This window comes from Folsomia candida, unplaced genomic scaffold (assembly GCF_002217175.1).
Source record: "Folsomia candida strain VU population unplaced genomic scaffold, ASM221717v1 Fcan01_Sc001, whole genome shotgun sequence".
Taxonomy (NCBI): domain Eukaryota; kingdom Metazoa; phylum Arthropoda; class Collembola; order Entomobryomorpha; family Isotomidae; genus Folsomia; species Folsomia candida.
In genome coordinates this window covers 26,352,457-26,378,216 of record NW_019091193.1, presented here as the reverse complement: position 1 = coordinate 26,378,216, position 25,760 = coordinate 26,352,457, and the positions used below count along the sequence as shown (strand labels likewise).

Here is a 25,760-nt window from a genome sequence, read left to right as displayed (position 1 = left end):
GGGGTGTCGTCGGCGTTGTTGGAGCGAAGCCAGGGTGTGAGCCTGGCCGAAGTGAGAGGCTTCAGTTGCTACATTTTTCCACAATAACATTGCACCAGCACCAACTTCATTCTGGCAGAAGAAGATTCAACTTGCTCGGTCAGTTGGGATTTGCCTTTCGTAAATATCTCACTCTTGTTCCGGAGCTACAGACTGGCTTCTAATACACACAGATCAATAAAGAACAATTTCTGTTCTCGCCTGCTCCACTTTCACCACGAAAATTCGCCGTGAACGTCAACAAAGCTCGGAGGATCTCATCAAGAACAACACAATTTACCAACGACGTTCAAGGTCCAGCCTCCCTCCTCAACTATGACATAACTTTTCCAAATTCAAAATAGTTTGTGCGAATTCAGTGGGTATCAATTAAAAAACTGTCTTTGCGAATAGGTATTGAAATTATAAACCCCCAGATCTGTTTTGTGAGTTGTACAGTTTACGTTATGTAAAATGATCGGTCGTTTTAAACGACTCGTTTAGAATATTCGCAGCAACTGAAATTTTAAAGGATCAGCAGGTGAAGGTAAGGCTAAAATATTGAAAAGTCATGTCAATTGCAAATTGTACGAATCAATAGTTCGTAATTATTATTTATGTGTCTCAGTATTCAATGTAATGTTTTTTCTTTATTAATTAATTCTTCCTGAATTTACAAAATAAACCGTAACCAGAAAATCTCCGAAGGATCACAGCGCATTATGAAATTCATCTGATCTATCTTCCTTTCGAAACCATTTAATTATATTATTTTTTATCCTTCGTATTTGTGACTATAAATCGGGTCAATTTTTCTCCCCGGATTGATTTTAGTTCATTAAAATCATACACAGGTTCATGAATTTATTGAGAATTTTTTACACGACAAAGTCCCACGAAATGCGAATTATTTGCACGCACAACTACAACTGTTCAATTTCAATATATGTGGAAATTTTTGTTTTATATTTGCATTTATCAGTATAATAGACCTTGAATTTACAAAGTGTTTGTTAACATTTGACCTGTAAACTCACAACAACTCAGAAATGCCAGAGGTAACAGGGTTAGGAATACGTACGTGATAAGATACTGTTCTTATCCAACCCTTAAGTAAATATATGCTTAGCCTAGAATGCTGGTATATGGTATCGGTAAATACATCCAGTGTCACTTTTACGTAAGCGGTGATCTGTGAAGCTTTTTTGTAATGCGGGATATGAAAGGATATCGCAGTATTTTATATGACGTTGAATGAATTATGGATGAGTCTTCTGCGGCTCTATTTTGACTTTAAATGTACATAAGTGTTCTATGAAATCCCAAGTGACAAAATATTTACGAATTAGAAAATGCAATTATATTAGTATTAGTTAGTTACTCTCCATGCATGCCTTTTTGATATCTGTTGGAAGGGGATTAGTGGAATTTATCAACTGAGGCAGTTAGTTTATTATTACTAACAAAAAATGAAATATAATCTTTACGAAATTGTTTTATTCGCATTTCATAGTATGATAAGGGTCTGGCGAGCGAAGATGAAAACCAGATATGTATCATATTTTATTAAACTGTTTTTCCCATTCCTTGGAATGCATTAAACACTTTTTCCAGTTAATCAGTTGCACAGTTTTGTCATCACTTTGTAGGGGAGAGAATGCTAAATCGAGCTCTGAATTTCTAATCAGTTGAATTTTAAAAACAATATTGCGTCTGGAAATAGAAACTTTCTATGTACGACGATATTTCGTGGAACGATCCATTGTTATGAAAATTGTTATCCTTTCAATCATATTATGCTTCGGTGCGAGTACGAACGAATGTTTATGTTACGGGAATAAAAACAAATGCAAGGCGAGTAAAAGAATTTATAAACAGTGATGAGAAACCACAAAAAAACCTGTTAGTCCCTGATATAATATTACTACACTCCATTGTTTAGTCAGTTTTTTTCATTGCAATTAAATCACAATTCCCCACTGCAAACTGTTGGAGTTAAATACATACATAATGTCCATACCAACTGAAAGCTGGTGCCGCAACGCAACGGGAAATGACGGGAATGACAATGATGTCACCTTCTCAAATAACCACATCACATAATATCCGCATAATATGCATTCCGTAATGGCATTCAACGACACACACATTAGGCACCATACCATATCACCATTGCAATATTATATTACTCATCAGTTTACGATGTAGGTGTGTCATCATTTCGGTGGATTTCCTTCCGACGGAACATTATCTTATCTTCTGTATGGATAATTTACTTCCGCTCGAGCAATGATAACGTCAATCATTGGTTACCATACCGTGGACAGAAAATGGTCGACTAAGCGATTAACAATTTATTGTATTGTTTTACTATCTATTTACATAAATAATAGCTGGATGAATGGACAATAATCCAATATATCTAATTTATTGCATTTGCCCATGGCAAATCCATTTCCATTTCTAGATTGCCATGCAATTGAAGTAAATTGTGTCTTCTTTAAGAGATAAAATATGAGACACTTTAAGTTTGGAGAGATCAAACGGATCATTCAAGGGTCATTTGTAGTTTGGATGGATATATGTACATGTGTCCAACGACTCTCAAACCTTTAAATTTTGGTATTCTTCTGCTGGAGACCACTAACCAGCAAGTGGGAATTAGCTTAAGTTCGTTAAATTAAAGCGATAAGTTGGCACCACTTGATTGACCTTAATTGGACCATAGGGTTTTCAAGTTGTTATGCAAGATTATTATTTTGACTCTTCTCTATCTTGCATATAGCGCTATTTTATTACTGCTTCTTGTATAATATTTCTTGGAATGGGATAAGACTACGTATGCCACATTAAGGTTTGCAAAGAAGGGCAAGCAGGAGGAAAGATGACATATTTAATTTAGTGATGGATGTGATTTCTTATTTTTGACTCGTAAATTACTGCAGAATTCGATTATCTGGCATATGTGTAATGGCTCCTCGTCATCGTCGTCATCATCCTTGCATGTTCATTGCTCGTTGCTTATTCGAATCCATTGCTTGAGTAAGTTTAGTCTAAACTTATTTTTAGATCATCTGTTACTAGTTGACAGTTGCAAAGTTACGTCATTGACTGACGATACTGGGTTAATTGACTGACGATATAAAATTTTGCTAATATTAGCCTTTTAAGCTTTTTGCAGTGTTGTTTAGGTCAGCTTTTTTATAAACAAGATTTATTTAAACATATTTAGCATTGCCAAAATAGCATTTTAAGACAAATTAGTAAGATTGGGTAATCATCACATAATTATATATTATAATCACCATTGTTGATCTTATTGTACACTTATAAGCGATTAAAATTAGTGGCGACTAGTGGCGAGTAGATTTCGTTATAATGTGGCTCCCAAAGTCACAACAAAAGCGGTTTCGAACAGGTTACATAGATATTTATTGAAGCACTTGTTTAATTAATCACAAAATGGATTCCTTGTACATTTAACTTTGAACTTGCAAACAACTAGATTGATTTGTGAACATCATCAACCTGTACATGCATACGTCTGATTACAAATATTTGTTGCAATGCGTGGTCTTTAGCTAGTGCGGTCTGCGTTTGGGCTTGAGTATAACAATTGTTGACAACGCATAAACTCCGGTTCCGGATGTCGCGTTTATAAACGTAATGCACGGATTTAAGTTGTAGATAATTTAATCAAATGTAAGCGATTTTACTATTTTATTCCAAAATGACATGCACTTTCTTTATAACTTTTTTTACATGATAACAAGTTCAGATTAGTTCATTACTATTGCACTTTAACGTGGAACAACCCAACCTCGGATGCGTATTTGTTGTTCATTAATGTATGCAGCATGAGTGTGAGATGAATTATGTATTTTTGGAAAATGTGCAGTTAATGCTGTAGATATTAATAATGCACGTCATGTAATCCTTAATAACATGCTTTCATATTAGAACAGGGAAGTAAGAAATGATGTCCTAAACTGGAACCTAATTTTGCTTCAACTTTAGTTGTGACTTAATTATTCCCAAAATAGTTTTCCCAATAAACTTTTCATTTAGATTCAAACGGCGTTCCACCCCACCCAATTCCACTCCCCCGTTCCTCCCCCACCCCTACCAAAATATTTTTTTATTAGACATTATCATTATACTACTTTGATGGAAACACCTTCGTTTACTCTCTCTCTCTCTTTTATATTTGCAGAACACTGGTGTCGACCTGTAGAAGGGAAAACTTTTAATTTTTAAAATTTCTTCAGCCCTGAAAATATTTGTGTCTGGTTTCCTGTGCTACCGGACATCCATCTTCTTTCGTCTCATCATCGTCAAGATGAGCTTTGAGTAGAACCAGATGCCTACCCCATCACGACGTCACTAATCAGCCAGCAAAACGAAAATATAAAAGTCCAGATTTTCATTGCGGCAGGAGAACATGCCGGAAGCTACCATGGGGAAAGAGAATATCGTTCCGTCCTCTCCTAAAGGTCATCATGAAAATGGATCATACCCAGATTCTCCAATGACAAATGGGTCCTCTAAAGATGTGAAACGGACCAAGGGAAAAATGGGAATGGCCAAAATTCATTTGTTGGATGGAACAGTGTCGAACTGTCATATTGATGTAAGTACCTTTCTCCTCTCGGCTGGATTAGATAATTACATTAATTACAAAATGAGGTATTGTACAATCAAGTCAAATGCATAGTGTCGTGGATAAATTAATGATACCCACACAGCATCAACCGTGTTTTTAGTGACAGTTATTGCTCTCATGCATTGTTTCATTCAAGTTACATCAAAACTAGACCCTAAGGCAATTCAATGGAAGAAACTAAATTGCATAACGAGTAGGGAATGCTCGATTTAAAGTGTCACCTGCTCTTAATTCGTATTTCTTCATATTATTTGCAAACTTGCCTTGTAACATGAAAATAAAATTACTGTTGATGGTGGTGTTTTTTTTACAAAGTCAATTCTCTTATGTAGCTGAAAGAAGGACGGAACTAATGTGAATGTCAGGAGTTCGTTAATTGTAATAATGGCATCCTGTTGAGGGGTATCTAACTGGACTTTAGAAAAACTAGTTTGTCACACACGAATAATTTTGCGTGAAAATTACACGAATTTTCATAAAGTAAAATCAAACGCTATTTATTTGCCAATCCTCACTGTACTCTGATTGTTCTTTGGGCTTCAACAATATAATGCACAAACATGCAAATGCTGTAACACGATTATAGACAGCAAAAATACTTTTTAACTGCATGGTATACGTATGTATTTATTACTTCATAATTGTTATAAGACATTCAGGGTTTTGAAATATGTACAATGAAATTTCATGATTCTTGTGTTACAATGTGACTGTTGGTATAAGTGTCAGTGAAGACTTTATTAATAAGACAAAAAGTAGTCAGGGCAAGAGTGAGATATTTAGTATTTACAGCATCAATATTTTTCATTTTGCCAACTCCTCAACCGGTATCAAGAAGAAGAATAGGGAAGCGTGTCTGGTCTGAGGAGGGGAGCTTGCGAGGTTGATAATAACAGATCTTGATGCCCTTTGGATATGTGATAGGGTCTCATGAGTGTACTAAAACCCTAAAGTGGTTTGACTCCATGGCCACATTTGCGCCCGCCACACCCACTCAAAAATGCCCAAAAACCGCTTTCACTCCAGTTTTCACTCACTCGAATCCACGTCAAAAATCCAATTTTACTAGGATTTTGAAATTTCTTTCATCATTACACTCCCAGATAGTTGCTTTCTTCAATCCAATATCAAACCCAATTTTTTCGAAATTTTTAGTATTTTTAAAATTTGAAATTCTGAATGAGGATTGTTGTAGTAATCAACAGCTCAAATTACGCCTGCGAAATAATCATCAGCAAAATTGAGTTTGATATGGAATTGAAGAAAGCAACTATCTGGGAGCGTAATGGTGAAAGAAATTTCAAAATCCGAGTAAAATTGGATTTCTGGCGTGGATTTGAATGAGTGAAACCTGGAGTGAAAGCGTTTTTTGGGCATTTTTGAGTGGGTGTGGCGGGCGCAAATGTGGCCATGGAGTCAAACCACTTCAGGGTTTTAGTACACTCATGAGACCCTATCACATATCCAAAGGGCATCAAGATCTGTTATTATCAACCTCGCAAGCTCCCCTCCTGAGATTGGTTACTCTCTGACGATCTCTGTAATTTGTTCTTTTCATTCGAGTCACTGCATACGATTAGTTACGTCGGTTTTTTGGTAACAGAAAGCTGGAACAATGAAATTAAGGGAAACATATCTTGTGTTTCCATCACACACATAGTCTTGCAGCAACTTTAATTAGTTTGCTGTAGGGACGACTATATGCGACAGTCAACTGTCTTACGATTAGTCAAGTTTCTACAAGAAGAGAGTGCGAATGGTAAACCCACATGTGGTTCTGATTTGTTGTGTGATTTTCAGTCACACTACAAGTTGAGTTAAAGTTGGTTTAGGATAAAAATAAGTGAGCGCATAAGTGAGCTGAACTATTAGGCTTAAAAAGGTGGTAAAGCATATGATAAGGAAGGATTGGATGCAGGGTGTATGACATGTGAAATAAAGTGTCCTCTCAATAAACCACAAAATATTCCACCCTAGGCTGCTTCTTCTGCTCATCTCCAGTCTCATGAAATTAGGGTTTGCATGATGAAGCTGAAAGAAAAGTGAGGCACATAGGTGGCTTCCATTTTGCCTCATTTGACGTTTCAAGAAAAAATGACTGATGGTCTGGCATTTCCAGCTGGAATATTTATGCTAGGTGCACTTTTCAGCTCTCCCTGCAAGGTTAAACTTATCACTGGTAATGTACCATAAACAGCTCCGTTGCGTTTCATTTGCAAGAGAGATGTAGTGTTAAAACCCAACTGGAGTCTCTCTAAATCATTCCTATTCTTTCAAAGACGTATTCCAAACATTTAAATTGGTTGGACCATTAGTGTGTTGACTAGAGTCAAACCCATCTCCACCAAGTATTAGGGTAGAGTACTCGAAAGTCTGAACAGTTTTTGGCTGTCCACGAGAAATCTAAGAAATTTAAGTAGGCTTGTCATCAAATCTTGCTATTAAAGACAGAAGAAATGATATTTTGCTGCAAAATATGTACTGATATATGCATATAGTTGTACACGAGTAAAAGAATTGCAAAGTTGGTCCAACATAAATTGTACTAGCTTTACTCTACGACCTACGAGCTATAAATCCCAGTACTAAATGCAGGCTTCTTGGTTAAGCAAACTTTCAGGTCGACTCTAACTAATCCTAAATGTGTTTGTTAACGAATTTATTGTATTGAAAGAGTCCTAAGTTATTAAGTATCTAGTTGGTAAAAACGAGAACGACAATTCTGCTGGAGTAAATTTTAGAGACGAAAGCGTGAACGTCGTTTCACCTAAATCCTGAGCAGGATTTAGGTGACAGCTCGTTATAATTGTTTTATGAATGTAGTCTGATTCATTCCGACTAGAAGAAGACGGACTCTCGATATAGGTATACAAGCCAAAACCATCACATTTTTTAAACTAAAAATGAATGGCGGGAATAGCTTGGAAATGCTGAAAAAAAAATTGGAAAAATATTTTTTTTTCGAATTGCCCCAGCCCCTCCCCCCCAGAGGTAATTTTGCTGGGTATCGCCTTTTCTCGGCCCCCAAAGTCGATAAATACACCAAACTTGCCATGGACCTCTCATTTGGGGTCGTTCATCGTGTGAGTAGAAATGAAGTCCCTAGGTCAAAGGCTGTAATGCCCTTGACCTGAAAATTTCGACCTTTTTTTTCGTTTTTTCTAAATATTTTCCATGTTTATGAAATGTTAACTTCCCCACTTCAAAACCGTACAGAAACCATATATCCTGCGTCTAATGCCGGTGGTTTGGACCTCCTAGGTCAAAAACCAAGGGTACTTTGTACCACGCCCCTTGACTGGACATAGTCGCATTTTTGAGTGTCCAAACGTGACGCGCAAGGTACTTTGGTGTCCTTTATCTACGATCCAGACCTTTTCCGCGGTCCAATTGAGGGTCAGATGGATACTAGTAGTGGTTGTGAACAAAATAAGCCCAATCACACCCACATGCATTGTGGGTGTGGCTCACAAAAAAATTTTCAAAACCGAGCAAAACGTCGATAACCAAGGGTACTTTGTACGAAGCCCCTTAACTCGACTTAGTCATATTTTCGACTGTCCAAGCGTGACGCGGAGGGTACTTTGATGTCATTTATTTGCGACCCTGAGCTAATCCGCGGTCTAACTAAGGGTCAGGTGGATACTAGTAGTGGTTGTGAACAAAATAAGCACAACCACACCCACATGCATTGTGGGTGTGGCTCACAAAAAATTTTTCAGAATTGATGAAAACTTCGATAAATTTTCAAAAAAAATGTGTGAAACTATTTAAATTTGATTAAAAAAAGTTTCTTCCGTGCATAATACATTATAAAACTCAGTTTTCTACAAGAAAAATTTAACTTTTTTGAAAATTTATCGACGTTTTGCTCGGTTTTGAAAATTTTTTTCTGAGCCACACCCACAATGCATGTGGGTTTGGTTGGGCTTATTTTGTTCACAACCACTACTAGTATCCATCTGACCCTCAATTGGACCGCGGAAAAGGTCTGGGTCGTAAATAAAGGACACCAAAGTACCTTGCGCGCCACGTTTGGACACTCGAAAATGCGACTATGTCCAGCCAATAGGCGTGGTACAAAGTACCCTTGGTTTTTGACCTAGGAGGTCCAAACTACCGTCATTAGACGCAGAATATATGGTTTCTGTACGGTTTTGAAGTGGGGAAGTTAACATTTCATAAACATGGAAAATATTTCGAAAAAACGAAAAAAAGGTCAAAATTTTCAGGTCAAGGGCATTACAGCCTTTGACCTAGGGACTTCATTTTTACACACACGATGAACGACCCCAAACGAGAAGTCCATGGCAAGTTTGGTGCATTTATCGACTTTGGGGGCCGAGAAAAGGCGATACCCAGCAAAATTACCTCTGGGGGGGAGGGGGTGGGGCAATTGAAAAAAAAATATTTTTCCGATTTTTTTTTCAGCATTTCCAAGCTATTCCCGCTATTCATTTTCAATTCAAAAAATGTGATGGTTTTGGCTTGTATACCTATATCGAGAGTCCGTCAGAAATGGAATACCATAAATCAGGAATAAGATGTATTATGCTACAGACTAGAACTCGGGAAAGAAAACAGGACGCGTATATATGTGTAAATTTCTGGCATGCAGTATGCACCGATATTTTTTGGTCATATTCTCATCCTTACCCTTTGGAGAACACTTTTTATAGACTTGCTGAGTTAGGTCGGCAAGGTCTTGTTGGAACTGCATGCGGGTTCGTTTGATCGATCATCGAGCTCTATCTGGTTAGATATTCTAAGTACGGAGTATCGAACAAATCTTAAACAGCAGACTGGAATTTTGTTAGGCAGGGATGTTGGTGTTCTCCAGATCAGTGCTGACGTTGCACGACAAATTTATACGTTTGCAAACACCTGCAGTTTGCAGTACCTTTCCCAAAAATGCTGATCTAGTTTTCGCAGTACCTAAAACCATGCAATGCAGAAACTTATATAATGTGGTTACATAATAATAATATTATGTAACGTGTAACTCATGAAATAGATTGGGCATGTGAAACCAATAAAACCTTGTTTGTAAAACTACCAACAAGTCCACCCAAACTGTTCGGATGCTTATCTATCCGAAATAAAGTAATTACTTATCATTAAGTTTTTGGGTACGTTTATGAAACCGATGAAACGTGCCTTCAGCTGCGTGTTTGTCTTGTCAGTTATTCTTTCTAACAACACAGCTAAGGTCGCTTAATACCTTGCAGGACAACGATGGAGCATGATAATGTCATTACTTTCTGTCACCATTGTTGGGCTGTTTGCGGGTGAAAGCCGAATGATTTTGGGCTGGGCCTTTCAGTTTACTGATTGGGCTAAAGTTTGTGGCAATGTCTGTAAAACATTCGACATTTCCCACGAGCCACGTACACATTGCACGCAATGTCATATCTACTTGATAAGGTATCCACCACAGACAACAGCTATCCATAATAGGGTATGATGCGTTGAGAATTTCTAACCGTTAGACTGACGAGGGAACCTCTTAAAGTGCCCGGAGTTCCCAGCATAACCACTATGTACATTCGACGTAGATTTTAATACTAGTCCGATGATGTGACAAAATTTCCGTGTCAAAATGACATTTCGTCAAGTGGTGACGACTTTAGTGACGCGCCGAACGGTCACTTTCGCCCATGCTTTCAAAAGAGGAACGCTTTTCACCACTCGCTCCTCACTCATCTCACTTAAATCTCAACCCATTTACTCATTGAGTAAACTCGCATCCAATTTAACTGTTTTGACAATATGATCCTTGTTTACTATTTGCAGCCTTTTAATATAATTTTTTATCTTGAAATAGTCGTTGAGTTTAAAAATTATAGAATGTCTACAATTGTATCAATTTGTGAGTCTGTTCTTAAAATCGCCAAGGACAGGTATTCGGGAGATTCGAACGCTTCATCAAATCTAGTTAACAATGTTGAAATTGTTGACCGGGTTTTGCGTTTTGTGGAAGATTTAGTTGATAATTCAAATACGGACTTTGAATCTTCTATTACTTTAGAATTTGATTATGATTGTGATATTGACACTTATGTCGAGGCATACGATTTAATTAGTGATAGTGATACAATAAATGAATTTCATGAGGATTCTGAAGATGAGCAAGACGTCGAGGAAACTTCTGCAAGTCTGTCGCAACGAACCTCACAGGAATGGGAGGAAGAAGATGTCGACGGTGTAAATTTTACCTATCAAGAGATGGTGAATATTCTTAACTTCTACAATCGTGACAAAAAAAATAAATTAGAAAAGACAAGGCGTAGGTATAGTAAAGTTCGTGATTATAAATCCATCCATCGTATCCGAAATTATGTCGAAAAAATGGGTTGAGATTTAAGTGAGATGAGTGAGGAGCGAGTGGTGAAAAGCGTTCCTCTTTTGAAAGCATGGGCGAAAGTGACCGTTCGGCGCGTCACTAAAGTCGTCACCACTTGACGAAATGTCATTTTGACACGGAAATTTTGTCACATCATCGGACTAGTATTAAAATCTACGTCGAATGTACATAGTGGTTATGCTGGGAGCTCCGGGCACTATAAGAGGTTCCCTCGTGAGTAATCCATGAGCCAACCAAAACGAAAACTACTTTCTCCATTTTGCCCATTCCAGGCTGTTCATGGGTCCTTTTTGAAAAAAAAATCTACAGTGAAGCCTTCCTTTAGCTCCAGTCCGCTTCTAAATTTTTGTCTGAATTGACCGGACTTTTACCACCCCTGTGGGTTTTTGTTTAATATTTTTATTTTCTATTGTGTGGCACCAAATTTTTTGAAGCCTGCAAAAATCCTTTGACTATCAGGACCAGTGGGGCTCGCTGCTTTTAAATCTTGAACTTCCAAAGTTGTATTTGCTACGGAGAAGTCATTTCTAGTCTCCATACCCCTAGGATCCATATAGGTTGTAAATTTTTCCAATTTAACCTCAGAAACTTTCATTACAAGCCATTAGCAATCTGTGTGGTAAATTCCAGCTTTCTATCACTATTTTTAAATTCTGGTGCACAATACCCTACCCACCTAAATGACCCCCATCGGTCAACCACTTGACTGATTTTGCCCATCTTCGATCACCCAAGACCTTGTGGTGAATAGTTACTCATTTTAACATTAAGCTGGTCAAAAGGTGTTTGTCCGCTAGCATATTGCAGACACACGTACAGACATAACGGTTCCACAAGCCCTGACTCGGGCTAAAAACGAATTCGTAGGCAGTCGTAGGTTATGTATTTATGTACAATGTATATAAATATTCCAACTTAGAATTAGTTACGAGTTTCATGCTGTATCTCGAAAGTGGGTGGTCATATGAAGCGATCATCGATTTTTCATAGCAACACTTTTATCCTTGTGATAGTTTGACTCAGGGAATACCCCGCTGACAGTGTTTAATGGCATACGTACGTACCATTACATAACTCCGAGTATAGTGGCCTGCTTTCTCTCGCTGTTGCGACTAGAACCACCCAGTCCTGCGAGAGTGTGTGACTTGACGGTGAAAGTTTTATGGCCAAACTGTAATGGACCCGCATGCCCGTTGGATCACGTTATCCGGCACCACTGAAAAATTGTGGCAAACCTACTTGCTTGGGTATCCCGCGTGGTAATACATTTTGCACCAAAATGCTGTAATTCCCACAATGCTGCGTTGTGTTCTAGCATAAAGAATTAATGGTATTTTTAATGACTTCCTTTTTTGCCAAATCCATTCAGTTTACTAACCTCGGGTTGTTTAGATGAAAGTTCACAAGCGTGAAAGGATTCCGCCCTACTATGAATGATATGATAACGTTTGCGCAATCCAGCTCAAAATAACTTCTTCGTGGTTGCCCCCAATAATATTTCGTTATTTTATTGAATACATGTATCTCGAGAGATTTGATTGATTATTGTCGATATGAAGTTTGAGAAAAGGGATTATATATTCTCGACTCTTTATTGGCTGACGTACCGTCATTTCCTCCCGAGATTTCCATTATTGAATTGAAGGAAATCAGTTGGATTAGCAAAGCAGCCAATGGAAGTGAAGGTGAACATTTGGCTTGCTTGGCTTTCTTCTATTATTCGGGGACCAGAAGCAGCATTGAAGATGTATGATAATGATGCGAAGAAAGAACTATAGCAAGGTTTGGTTCTACCGAGGCTTAGCTTTCTTTACTCCAGATTTCTTACTTACTCTCTGAATAAGTTATATTGATCCTATCGAATTTCTATGGTACGCCTTTTCTGCATACCTGAAAATGTGTAGAGAATTCTCATCCTCGGTTCTTTCACCACTGGAAAGTTTAGCTCAATACAACCCGACAATGGTTGCCGACAGTATAATGGATCGCGACATATGAATAAGCGCTCCGTGTTCTGCTCAATTTCTTCGTATTTGAAAGTTCGCACGGCCTGGTACTACATGAATAATATTTGCATTTGCAGCTAATGACATTATGTGTGTAATGCAGTGGATTAGGATTTAAAATTTTGATGGCTTGATTAAGTAAACGAAGTATAAATATTAGAGTTGTATTTACGGACAAGGATGATTGTTAATATAATACCTTAATGAGCGTATATTCTTTTGTTCATGTAGCGGAAGGCGAAAGGACAAGATTTGTTGGATAAAGTCTGCGAACTACTCGATCTCTTGGAAAGGTATGGTTAAAAATCGGGTATTTTATTTATTAGAATTGTATGCACATCAATCTCTGAAGAGAAAGTTGTTTTGTACCGTTACTGTTGCCTATTTATTGCCCAATAATGACATCTTTTTTCTCTCTTTCTCTCTCCAGAGACTATTTTGGGTTAAATTACATAGACCGGGCAGGTTACACCGTGTGGGTGGAGGTAGACAAGAAGATTTCCAAGCAGATGAAGAGTAAGTACTCATAAATTTCTCATCTGCCTTCCAGACTGCTTCTCGTAGTAGTCCATACAATACAATGAAATAAAGAATGTGTGGGAGTGGTCAAAGAGTAGCATAGCTGTTGTTCACAGAAAAAGCGCCGTCATACTAAATTCATAGTTTCACGTCTTACTGTGTGGGTTTTTTTAGATGATCCTTGGGAATTCAATTTTCAAGTAAAGTTCTATCCACCCGAGCCAGGTAAGTAGACAAATTTTTGACAGACAAATGCATTTTTTTTGGTTCATCATTATTTGATGATAATTTTTTCTGTAACTGGTTATTGTAGCTCAGTTGCACGAAGATATCACTCGATACCAACTCTGTCTCCAAGTGCGGAACGATATTCTTAATGAGAGGTATACTGACCGATGTCAATATTTATGTATATTTATGTATGCTTTCTAGGAGTTATAAACGATATGCATATTTTTATTTGTACTTTTTCAGGCTACCCTGCTCCTTTGTTACCCATGCTCTACTGGGATCTTTTTTGGTTCAATCCGAGAAGGGTGATTACGACCCGGAAGGACATGGAGATTCCTATTTACGAGAATTCAAATTTGCCCCAAATCAGACCCCAGAGCTGGAGATGAAAGTTATTGAACTCCATAAGACCCACAAGTTCGTACCTCAACATTGTGTATTGTCATTTAATTATAGAGTAAAGAAATAAACACAATGTTGGTCACTTTACTAGGGGTCAAACTCCGGCAGAGGCAGAGCTAATGTATTTGGAGAATGCAAAAGTGAGCAAAACAATGCAACATAGTGGTTTGGAGTGGTTTAAAGTTGTAAAAGTGTGAAGGACTTCCCCTTTTGATACCTTTAAATTCCATTTCCAAGCCACCCTGTTTGCTACTATTTTATTTTTCATGATTATGCGATAAACTAATGTCAATGAATTTCATTCTTAATCCAATCAAAGAAATTAGCCATGTATGGTGTTAGCCTTCATCCGGTAAGTGAATGATATAATTCGTCACCTGGAAAAACATGGGTAATATTATTTACTTGTTTTCATACAGGCAAAGGACTCGGAAGGCTTGGACATAAAATTAGGCGTGTGTTCCACTGGGTTAACCGTGTATAGAGATAGGTATGACCATTAAGATTGTTATAATATTTGTTTATTATGGCTTGAGACAGTTAACCGAGTTACTAGAATTTGTTGTTCTTTCCTTTTCTTGCAGATTGAGGATTAATAGATTTGCTTGGCCTAAAATATTGAAAATCTCCTACAAGCGCCAGTATTTCTACATTAAGGTGCGTCCTGGTGAATTTGAGCAGTACGAACCAACGGTGGTCTTCAAGCTTCCCAACCGAAGGGCAGCAAAACTTTGTTGGAAAACCTGTGTTGAGCACCATACATTTTTTAGGTATTTTTTGTAATGACTACAAGACTATGTAGTATGCATACATAGAAGTATAAAATGCGCACATTGAAGTTAAAGAGGTTTAACGCTTTTACTTAATTATCTAGGCTGATGGCTCCGGAGCCACCAATGAAGTCCGGTTTCTTTCCCCGATTCGGTTCCAAGTTCCGTTACTCTGGTCGAACATTTTTTGAAACTAAAAATGCCACAATTGACCGAGTTCCACCGAGATTCGAAAGAAGCTTAAGTGGGAGGAATATTGCGTCATCAAGGAGCGTGGATGGTACTTTGATATTATTATTATTATCATCATTATGACCCTTCACTTTTATCCTTCAACTTATGGAATATGTATGAGCAATTTGAATATAAATGAATCTTTTTTTATAGCGTTAGGTAGGCATGGATCAATGGAAGGATTTGAAAGTAGTAAACGGCACACATTGCCCCCTGAACCAATCCCTGTAAGTCCTTCAAAGGCTGACCAGAAAAAGGACAAGGTGAGTTTCCTGAGTCCCAAGTTTTCACCAATACATAATATAAAGTACCGAGATGTTAGACAGACTGTGCCTGTTCAAAATTGACCAGGATGATGCCAAATGTATTCGTCCGTATGTCAATTAATAGGTTTTCCGTAATATCTGAGAGAGTGCATTAATTTCTATATTCTCAGAGTTTACCGTCGCAAGAAAAAGTTGTTTGAGCACTTTGGTAGTTTTGAAACAACTTGAGAGTGCATATCTCACCCATTGCATTTTAGCCATTATATTATGCAGCACATACTCGTTAGCTCGTTTCTCAAACAACACAACACCACTTCTTTCTTTCTCTCGCTTGGTATGTCCTCACCAAAGGATAAAAGAAGGAAAACAAATCGCAGCGAGCAAGCCGACTACCGAGAAAGCCCTCCGATCATTGCTAAATATAGACTTAAAAGCTTGTGGGTGATGGGTAACATTTGTTTCCATGCGGTGGTGGTGTCGGAATTTGTGGTATGCTTTAATTGTAAATAACGTACTAATTGCTGTAATGGTTGGCCCAGTACGGTTCACTGGAAGGAACTATGACGGATAGCTCGGATGAAGGGGAATATGACACGAAAGACGGAGACTCCTTGGACGAATTTCTTCAAGGCCCATCCGGGTCGTCGTCCAAGGTGGATGAGACGAGGAAACAAATATCGGCAAAGGTACGCTCTTTGCCGGACCTCGCTTATCTGAATGGTTTGAACATGCTGAGTGGTGACACTGGTTGTTACAAGCCATCACACCTCGAAGGGGTTGCCTCCTTCTTTGACCCTGACCAACAACATACCTCATATGCACTACTAGACGTACTAGCTTTCCGTTCAAAACGAAAATCCATTTGCATCGAGACCACAGCCTTTCTTCAGGTACTTTTGACAAATATAAGCCGACGATGCGCTGTGCTGTCTGTCTGGTGAAAGCAGTAACAAGTACCGTGAACTGTTGGTCAATTTTATGCCAAGTTTTAATATGCATATCTTCACGTTTGTCTTCTTTCAATCTTTTTTATTACATAAGCCTTTTCCTTTCTACCTATTTTCCTACCTGTCTTATGTGACCAGATTCTGACCTTCTTTGCTAAATATAATAAAACTTGGTCTCCCTACTCATATTTTTGAAAATGCCTTAAATTTAAACTGCCCTTTGCACATCCGTTGGAATCTATCTGTCCATATATATCATTCCCATTAAGGAAAGTACGTAGTTATGTATGAATTGAAAATTGTTGCTCATTTTGCTTTTGTTAACAAAGTATTGTACGGTTGCCCTTCTAAATCAGATCTCTGACACTATTTATATAGATTATGCTAATACTTATTTACGTATTCATGTACTTCATTCTCATTAAATTCATTTCATAGTGGAATGGAATCTTCATGAACTGATCATTCATTCATATTTCACTCTCTGCGTATATGCACATTATTTTAATTTTATGTTCAAATTATATTTGGTTGATATGTGGAATGGCCTTTGTTGAATGTGCACTATATATACATAATATTACCCATCTACCTAATGTTAAATTTAGTTGTGTTCTGCAAAATGGTTATTCTAACACGATAAATGTTTGGTGATGGCAGAAACCAATAGGAGGTGTGGCTGTTCTCCCACCCATAAGCTTCACGAAGGAGAAGAAGAAGGAGGGTAAGCTTCCCGAGGGCTTGGAAGTCGAAATTGTGGAACCACCCAAAAAAGAGACGAGGAAGAAGAAGGACAAGGAAGCGATGGCTTTGACCACGGAATTTACCAACGGTGGCTCCGAAACTACTCCATCCAAAAAGAAGGTACAGTTCGTTTCGGAATGCAAAAAGAGGATTTATTATGTCGGTCCATTGTCCAGCTATATCAAGAGTAGCATTTAAATACTCTCTGGAGCCTTGCTATTTTTAAACATTAAAGTATCAAAAGTTTGCACTTGCTAGTTAAAAAGTAGTTGTACCGTCAATTTTGAGCAATTTTTCACTCGCATGATCCAGTTATTTTCGAAATTCTTTAGTACAAATTATTATTATGATTATTCAAGTTGTTATAATTCTCGTTTTATTTCAAAATTATGTAGTATCGTTTTATTTTTTATTTTGCATGCATTTTATTTCGTTTCTCGATTGTAGACTGGCGGCTTCTTCAGTGGTGGCTTCTTTGGCAAAAAAGCAATGAATGGCAAAGCATCAGAAGGGCCTGCTTCGCCCACATCCCCAGAACAATCTACTTCACCATCCAGCTCGTCTCGGTCGCCCACGACGGATCAAGATCGGTCAATGGGCTCACCCAGAAATATTGAGTACACAAAGGAATATGAATATGAGGAAAGGCCAAGTAGTGGTACTGGAAACAAGCAAAAGAAAATCCCTGGAGGGGCCTTCACGTATGAAGGGCGAGACCAATCTGGAACTGGCAGCGATTCTGTTTTGTCGAGTCCTGAAACTTATGACAAATCGCCCGGAACTCGTAAATCTAAAGGTCTTGCTTTCAACTATGCTCCAGGAGATTCCGAAAAGTTGAAAGAAAGTGCTGAGCGAAGAAACAAGATGATTCAGGATATGGCCCAGGGAGCTGGAGGAGATCATGGTTCTCCACAAAGTACTGCTGGGAAATACACGCCAGCCGGCACTCCAATAACGACCCCTGAGAAGGACAAGGGCTTTGATGTAGAACAGTTTATAAACGAAAATAGGGCTATTTCCAGTCGGCCGTCTCCTGTTCCAACAAGTACTTATCAGCAACCTCAAATTAAGACACCCTCACCAACTCACCTCTATACCCCAAGACCATGGAGTTCTGCCAGTTCCACAAGTGGAGCCTACAACAATCCTCCTTCCGAGCTAAGCACCAGTCCAAGAGAAAGCTCTAGAATATTGACCACCACCTCGCCATACACTCCTCCTGACTTGAGTACCAGTCCAACTGCCAGAGGTTCTAGGATGACGTCCTCAATCTTTACACAACCCGGATATACAACAAGTTTTCTAAGCAAACCTCTTTCTCCCATTCCTGGGGATGGTAATGGTAGTGGTAATTCAGATAATCAGAGCAGAAGTTTTGGGGAACGTCGGGATAACCTTCAGCCTTTATCTACATCAACTCCGTTTTCTAGTGTTAGCGGAAATGGCTTCCGAGAGTTGAGTCCAAGTCGACGAGGAGACACGTTTTCATATGTTACGCCATCAAGACCTTACCAACATCAATCTGCATCAATGATAACTCATCCAGGAACGGGGACATTTCCTTCATATCACGTTGAGGAAACTCCGGAAAGGGGTTCAAGCAGCGTTGATGACGAGGAGGGACTTGCACAACAGCAAAAACGGGTTAGATCTGCAACTGGAAGCAGTTCTAGCAATTCGGATGATGATGATAGCATTCATAGCTCGTCAAGTGAAGATTATACAGAAAACAAAGTTCCAGAAACGGGCGAGCTTCAAGACCCCCCTCGCAGAGGTAGCAGCAAACGAGGGAAGCGAAACAGCAGAAAGGGTGGTTCCAATATGGGAATGATTTTGGAAAACAAAGCAGCCCTAGCAGGCAGTGCTCCAAAGATTGTGAAGTACACAAAAAATATGTATTACTTGTATAAAATTACATCCAATTTCATATAATGAGACGTTGAAGTAGGCAAATATTAAGTAGAAGTGGAAATGAGTGTGACAGTCGTATAACGTAAATGAAAAACAACGTACAATGTAAAATATTAATCCTTAGAAGGGGCAACGCTGGTGACATCCAAAATCTTATTGGTCTTGATTGCGTGGCCCAAGTTGACGGGAAATGAGATTTTTCCCATTGTGAAATGGGGAACAACTCCTTGCAAAGTTATCGGAGAAACTCCAGCAACTCCCATTTGGACGGATTGCAGTTTCTCCTCGTCTGATAATTTGTTGAAAGCCGACCATGGCATGGCTTCATTGATTGGGTTGAAATTTGTTCCGGTCATCTTCTTCCGAGCTTTCAGTAAACAACACATCTGCAAAAAAGATGCAAATAATAATAAGTATGCATGTACATTTATTAAACATAATTTTTATTACAAAGCAAAACTATGATCTTACCAACAACTTTGCTTCCAACTTCTCCGCTTCCTCTAAGCCAGAACACTTGAAGGTTGCAATTTGTATGACCCAATAGTCACCACCTGATGCTTTCTTTGCAACGGCACTGAGGTCAGGACGATGTTTGTGATATTTGTTCATCCCATCACGTTCTCCTTTTCCCACGTAATATAAAATTACGGCCTGGGCATGTCCACCATTGTTTATTGCCCTACATACATCCCGGGCGGTGTGGAGTCCAGGAAAATCTTGTTTTCTTGCCAAAATCGTAAAGTATACATGGTGTTCGTGGTCGGGGTCTTGTCGCCTCCTTTCCTGAAGGTCTTTCAGACGACGGTGTACTTCAACTTTGATTTCGGCAGGGGTGACTAGAGGATTCTTCTTCTTCTTGTCCACTTTCGTTTTGGGCGATGTTGTTGAGGCCGAGCCAATGTTCAACGGCCTGACAACATTCTTTTCTTTTAGAGGGAACTTGATTGGATTACACTCGTCATTCTTCAAATGTGCAATCGCCTCGCATTGACAGTCCTCTTGACAGCATATGAATGGGACCCCTTTCACTGCTTTCTCCAGCGCCGTCCTCCGCTGTTCCTCACTGCAGCATTCAAAGAACGCACCCAGTTCTCGTTGCTGGTTGTAGAACTTGCACTCCCTCCCATCGTTAGATTTAAATTCTTGGCTAGTAAGGGCAAATTCCTGAAATAACCAAAAAAACATTCCAATATAAGTAAATGTTGATGCATAAAAAGGCAATGACAATTACAAATTTTACTAAAATTGAAACTCACTATCAAGGATGCCTACAAAGCACGAGCAAGTTTGACTTTCTCGGCATGACAGCCCCCCTCAAATCCCCAAGTTTTTAGGAGGACACACGTTTCTCCAGCCTTGTCAGCTTTCCCAAGCGGCGAATTATCGGGAAACTGGAGATGATGGATATTAAGTCCAATTGTCAAAGAGTTGAAGCCGATATAGAATCGGATTCCTTCATCCAATCCCTTAACAAACTCGAATGGTTTGTGTATTTTGGGGTCAAAATTTGGGCCGAGTGACGCAGCCAAGTAGACCGATGTTGGGCGGAGGTCAATTCTTCGCTGTTGAGCGGCAGCAAATTCCTTCACCCAATTGAGCATATCTTTGACGTCCACTTCAAATTGTTCGTTATTTGGGTCCAACGGATCCTCGCCCCTATTCTTCAACGCTGAATTGTGATTCAAAGGATTTATATTCTTCATATCATTCAGAGTCCTGTTCAAAAAACAAAGTTACATACTTTGCCCATATTATTTCATAACAGTTGTATATAAATACTTGCATGGTTTGTTGGGATGGAACGACATGCGTCTCTTTGATATGCTTCGACAGATTGGTGCTGAAAGAAAACACCACATTGCAATGCGGGCATGGATAAGCCCCCTTCTTATTCTTGTAACTGCAATTTTGAACATATTCATAAATTATTAATAATAATTTATTATGCATAATAATGACATTAACCAGTAACTCATTAATTTTATGTGACTTACGATTTTCCTTTAAACTTCCCCTCATGTATCTTTACATGCTTGTTCAGTGCGTTTTGTCTTGGAAAACCTGCGCCACAAATTTTGCACCAGAATTTGTCAGGCAACGTTGACTTCTTGCTGTTGACTCTTCTATACTGTCTGACAACACGAATCCTGAAATAATTAAAAACAAAACTATTGTGTTTATCCAAATAAACGAGGGGCAAATATACAAATGTTGAGAAACTTACGTTACGGTTTGTCCACTCCCACTCGCTGCAGTAATCACTCCAGCTGGACCTGATGTTGGCGCACGAGTTGGTGGTGGACTCCGGGTCCTTTGTTGTTGACCTTTCTGATCTCGAACCGGTCTTGAAAGCCGTTTCGCTCCTATTGTAGCAACCAGATTGTCATCATCAATAACTATACAATGACAATGACACACATTCATCGAAAATAACTTTAAAACGTGAAAAGATATAATTAATTTGAGATTTATTAATTGGAAAACAACATTTACCTTCATCTCTCTCCGAGCTACTGCTGACGACACGAGAACGTTTTCCCAGTAGCACTGGCCGAATCACTAATTCATCTTCCTCCTCCTCAGATGACACCAAATTCACTACCACTGGTGACTTGTCCATTGTGAAGCTGAAAAATATATAATAGTATTAATTAGACCAGAAGGAGAGAATTAATTGAGCTACAAGTTTAATGTTTCAAAATAATTACCTAGTCTGTACTCACCTATGATAATTTCTTTAATTTTGAATTCTGGAGAAGAAAAAGTTCGGAGGTCTGCTTGAAGGCCACTCATCAAATGAGTCACTTGTTAGAAGTGGGGTGGACGACAGTTCAGCGGCTGCTTGCTTGCACCACCCAACACACATTATTATTTGCTGGATCCGAACAAGTCTTGACTTGACTTGACAAGAATTAGCCATTTCCGTGTGAAATATCCACCGCCACACTCATCTTCACCTCCATCACTTAATATTTGCCTACGTGACCGCGTCGTTATACGTCTTGTTTGTAAATTACATATGATAAGAACGACCACAAAGCAAACGGTAGTAAAGGATTCAGAAGGAGTTAGACACGATGTGCATGAAAAAATTGAGGATTTGACCCCCGGCGGAAGTGGTTTGGTCACAGTGTCCACGACGTCCAAAGAGGTTTGTTATCTGTCACACTACGCGAAAAGCTTGCACAAGAATAATAAGATCCACGCTATTATACTTTTCATTATTATTGCGTTTGTTTTACTTGGCTGTTGAGATATTATTATACTGCTGCATGCCTTCACGTTGGTCACATGTATGCTGATGATTAATGAAATGAGAATATTTAGTACAGTTTAATTTGAGTTTGTTAAATGTTGTTACCACATTGTGCATGTAATTACTTCGTTCTTAGGCCGAACCTCACGAAGGAAGTGGAGATTCGGCTCCTCCGCATATTAAAGCCACCAAAGTAACCACTAGGATGGCTACTTCCGTGGAGGACAAGGAAAAGAATGCAACGACAAGTCAGGTTAGCCCATCGTAGCCCTTGGTGTTTTTTCATAAATTTGCTACTGAAGCTGAATGAAATGAGTATGTAGAAAGCGAGTGTGCTATGACCCTCGACAATTTAATTGTCAACTCCACTTAAAACTTTGTATTTTACTCATAAATTTAAATTATGGTTTAAACTACTCTTTTTTCAGATTGAAGAGAAGACATTTACTCACACCACCTCCACCCACGCCAACAGGACTGAACAAACAGTGGTTACTCAAGAAGTTAGGGCTACGGCAACGGTTGTGACTTCAGATCAAGGGGTATTATTTTGCGTTAAAAATCTATTATCCAGTATATTTTGTATGCCACGAGCAGATCACATATTTATTATCACTGATACTAATAGTATGGGTGTGCACATAACCCTGTAATCTCACGTAGTTTTACGGTTTGTTATTGGGTAACCGGAATAGTATAGTTCCCGTAGTAAAAAAAATACACTGACAATTATTTTGCTTTGCACCTGCGTTTCATTTAGAGCGATAGAACCAGCTCCAATGGTAGAAGAGGTAGTTCAGACGGTGAAGATTCAGGCACTTTAATTGATACTGTGCTTCGAACCGGGGTACGACGGGTCAAGTTATACTTTATGTTGTCTTTTCAACCGTTTTTCTAAATCTGTTCTGCCAACACTTTGTACACTACTGCTTATTCTCGTCCGTTAATGTCCACCTACTTCACTTTCTCTTTAAGTTTTTTTAAAATGGTACCGAATTGTTACATCATATAACTTTCAGGGTACCGTGTCTACTTCTGGGACTGAGCCACCAATTGTGAAGACAGAGAGTATGAAATACGACAGTGTTGTCCCTGGCTCCCATGCCCAACCGACCACTCATGTACCTGTTGTACAAACCGAAACTAGAAAGGTATACATCCTTAAAGCTCTTCTCTATTATTCACAAATATAACCACAGAAATAATCACAAAGTTCATGAATTATAGGTCGCAATGCAGTCGGACGACGGGGATTATGTGGCGACTGGTGAGATTGTGAGCTCTCAAACTGTGAGCTCTAAAGTTCGAACAGTTGAAACTGTGACAGTAAGTTTCGTTTAATTCATTCTAATTCCATTACACATTAGGATATATAATATTTGTACGAGTAACTACTTTTGCCTGTTTGCAGTACAAAACCGAAAAGGATGGCGTCGTTGAAACAAGAGTTGAGCAAAAGATAACAATCCAATCTGATGGAGATCCTATCGACCATGATAAAGCACTCGCTGAAGCGATTCAAGGTCAATAATAACTTTATTGACAAAATATAATCTAACTAGTAACAAAGTTCATATTAGAAATTAATGAAAGTTTATTAACATTACAGAAGCTGCTGCTATGAACCCGGAAATGACGGTCGAAAAGATTGAAATTCAACAACAGACAACTCAGTAACAATTCATTCGTCAATCAAGAATAATAACAAGAAAGTACTATAAATATTCGTCTCATAATGCATTACGAATGCAAAGCTTTATGACATCCCCCAAGACATGTGAAAACTGGGCAAAACGATGTCTGTGAAAGTATCTCCTAAGAAAATTCTATCACAGCATAACAGATATAACACTACACGAGTTGTAATTCTTCGAAAGCGTTTATTATAAATAGTGAAAGTTGTAGTATCACAGCTAAAAAGAATTTATTAACTAATCTCAGTTTTAATCGTACATAACAATTTAAAAAATGAAGCCTTTCATATGAATTTGGTTTAATTTCAAATCATTACATTTTGATAATGATAAGAGGTTTTATTAATTATTATAAGTATGTAGTATGTTAATAAGAGTTCTACTGCTAGATAGCATTGCTCAAACTGCAGCGAAAATTCTAAATGATCTAATTCGAGTAACGCTTTTGTCCACGAAATTGTAGGCAACGATATTTCAATATTGTGTAGCTACATATGTTGCTGCTAGTAATTTATTTGTTGCAAAAAACTAAAGTTACGTCTTTTACAAAGATTATCATCGACAGCAGCTATGCTATCCGCTATGCGATAATTTTTATATTGTCTCTATTTATTCAATACTAATTATATATGTAGTTGCTCCTTTTTTAAACTACTTACGAGGCAACATTTAACATTACATTGATGATGGATGTTTAAAACTCATATACGCTTGGCAGCCTTTATACACATTCCTACGAGACTGCAAAATCTGCTATTAATTTTTGTGCCAGTGATTGGTGTTCTCGGCAGCTCTCATTTTTGTATTTGTGTTAATGGCGTTCCATCAAGCGCTTTTTTTTACATGTTCTCTCTAAACTGTCTCTCTATTAATTCCTGGCATTATTTTTACACATATTGTTATATTAATTATGTGCTTAATTTATGACTAGTTTATTATGATTTTCAATTTCTCTTTAATATCGAGAAACGTGAATTTTTAATTACATGACATGGAATGGACTGTGAAAATATTTTCTGTATTGCATAAATACACTGCTCTTTGCAAGATTTAGTTCAAGCTTAATTAAAAAGTCAGAAGATAATGAGTTTTAGTGAAAATCCGGTGTGCCACATATGTAAGAGCTAAAACGTTTATTATTTAATGAGGGGTATATTGTTATGTTGGCTAATAAGTGAAATTTATTATAAAAATATATACTTCGTGCCCTTCTTTCCTTTCTGCCCTTTAAACCATATACACGTATATTGTGTAAATTGCTTTAAATTATGCCCGTCTATTTAACATAGACTTGCATATTTACATGTTTCTTCAAATTATTAGAACATTTACTTTACGTATTAAGACAAGAAAATTATTTGCTAGTAAGTTAAGAGTAGTAATCTGTTTTTTTACTAGTTGTAAACTGATTTTCTGATCAGAGTTAGCAGCTATTAAATACTTGTTCTCTTTATTGTTATCATTTGTCAATCAGGTAGTTATTTTGTAATGTTATATTTAAGAATCTGCTGCCCTATATCTTAACAAGGTGACACTGTATGATCAACCCCATACTTTATTTAAACAATGCTTTAAGAACACTCAACGTTCGTACAATTATTAAGTTGCATGAGCATTAGCTGAACGATGTAGAAATAAATACAAGAAACACGATGTACGATTAATATTGTTAAAAAACGATTATAGAGCTGCAAACCTAAATAAATGTTAAATAAAAGATTCTACCCAAAAA

The 25,760-nt window shown here is 38.1% G+C and overlaps 2 protein-coding genes and 1 long non-coding RNA gene across 8 annotated transcripts; 1 reads left to right on the top strand and 2 right to left on the bottom strand.

Annotated features, from left to right (window-relative positions):
- Positions 1 to 52: 52 nt before the first annotated feature.
- LOC110842529 (protein 4.1 homolog) lies at positions 53 to 25,760 on the top strand. 6 transcript variants are annotated; one of them, XM_022088290.2, is made up of 24 exons: positions 53 to 565; positions 4,232 to 4,648; positions 13,283 to 13,344; positions 13,482 to 13,567; positions 13,745 to 13,795; positions 13,884 to 13,953; positions 14,045 to 14,218; positions 14,295 to 14,343; positions 14,523 to 14,555; positions 14,623 to 14,693; positions 14,788 to 14,973; positions 15,078 to 15,253; positions 15,361 to 15,470; positions 16,013 to 16,159; positions 17,081 to 17,284; positions 17,612 to 19,044; positions 22,106 to 22,229; positions 22,471 to 22,587; positions 22,763 to 22,876; positions 23,095 to 23,181; positions 23,354 to 23,485; positions 23,562 to 23,660; positions 23,746 to 23,857; positions 23,944 to 25,760. In XM_022088290.2, the coding sequence occupies exons 2-24, from the start codon at positions 4,460 to 4,462 to the stop codon at positions 24,009 to 24,011; spliced, it is 3,894 nt and encodes a 1,297-aa protein (XP_021943982.1). In that variant the 5' UTR covers positions 53 to 565; positions 4,232 to 4,459; the 3' UTR covers positions 24,012 to 25,760. The 6 variants fall into 6 exon arrangements, with proteins under 6 accessions (XP_021943982.1, XP_035704317.1, XP_021943980.1 ...); XM_035848424.1 differs by having other exon boundaries at positions 17,612 to 19,059; XM_022088288.2 differs by having other exon boundaries at positions 17,612 to 19,068.
- On the bottom strand, positions 19,063 to 20,809 carry LOC110842530. Its single transcript, XM_035848488.1, has 3 exons — positions 20,335 to 20,809; positions 19,547 to 20,242; positions 19,063 to 19,461 (listed from the first exon to the last, which is right to left on the bottom strand). The coding sequence occupies exons 2-3, from the start codon at positions 19,685 to 19,687 to the stop codon at positions 19,189 to 19,191; spliced, it is 414 nt and encodes a 137-aa protein (XP_035704381.1). The 5' UTR covers positions 19,688 to 20,242; positions 20,335 to 20,809; the 3' UTR covers positions 19,063 to 19,188.
- LOC118434608 lies at positions 20,861 to 21,455 on the bottom strand. The gene is made up of 3 exons (XR_004834134.1): positions 21,303 to 21,455; positions 21,073 to 21,225; positions 20,861 to 20,978 (listed from the first exon to the last, which is right to left on the bottom strand). It is a non-coding gene; the product is annotated as an uncharacterized LOC118434608 (long non-coding RNA).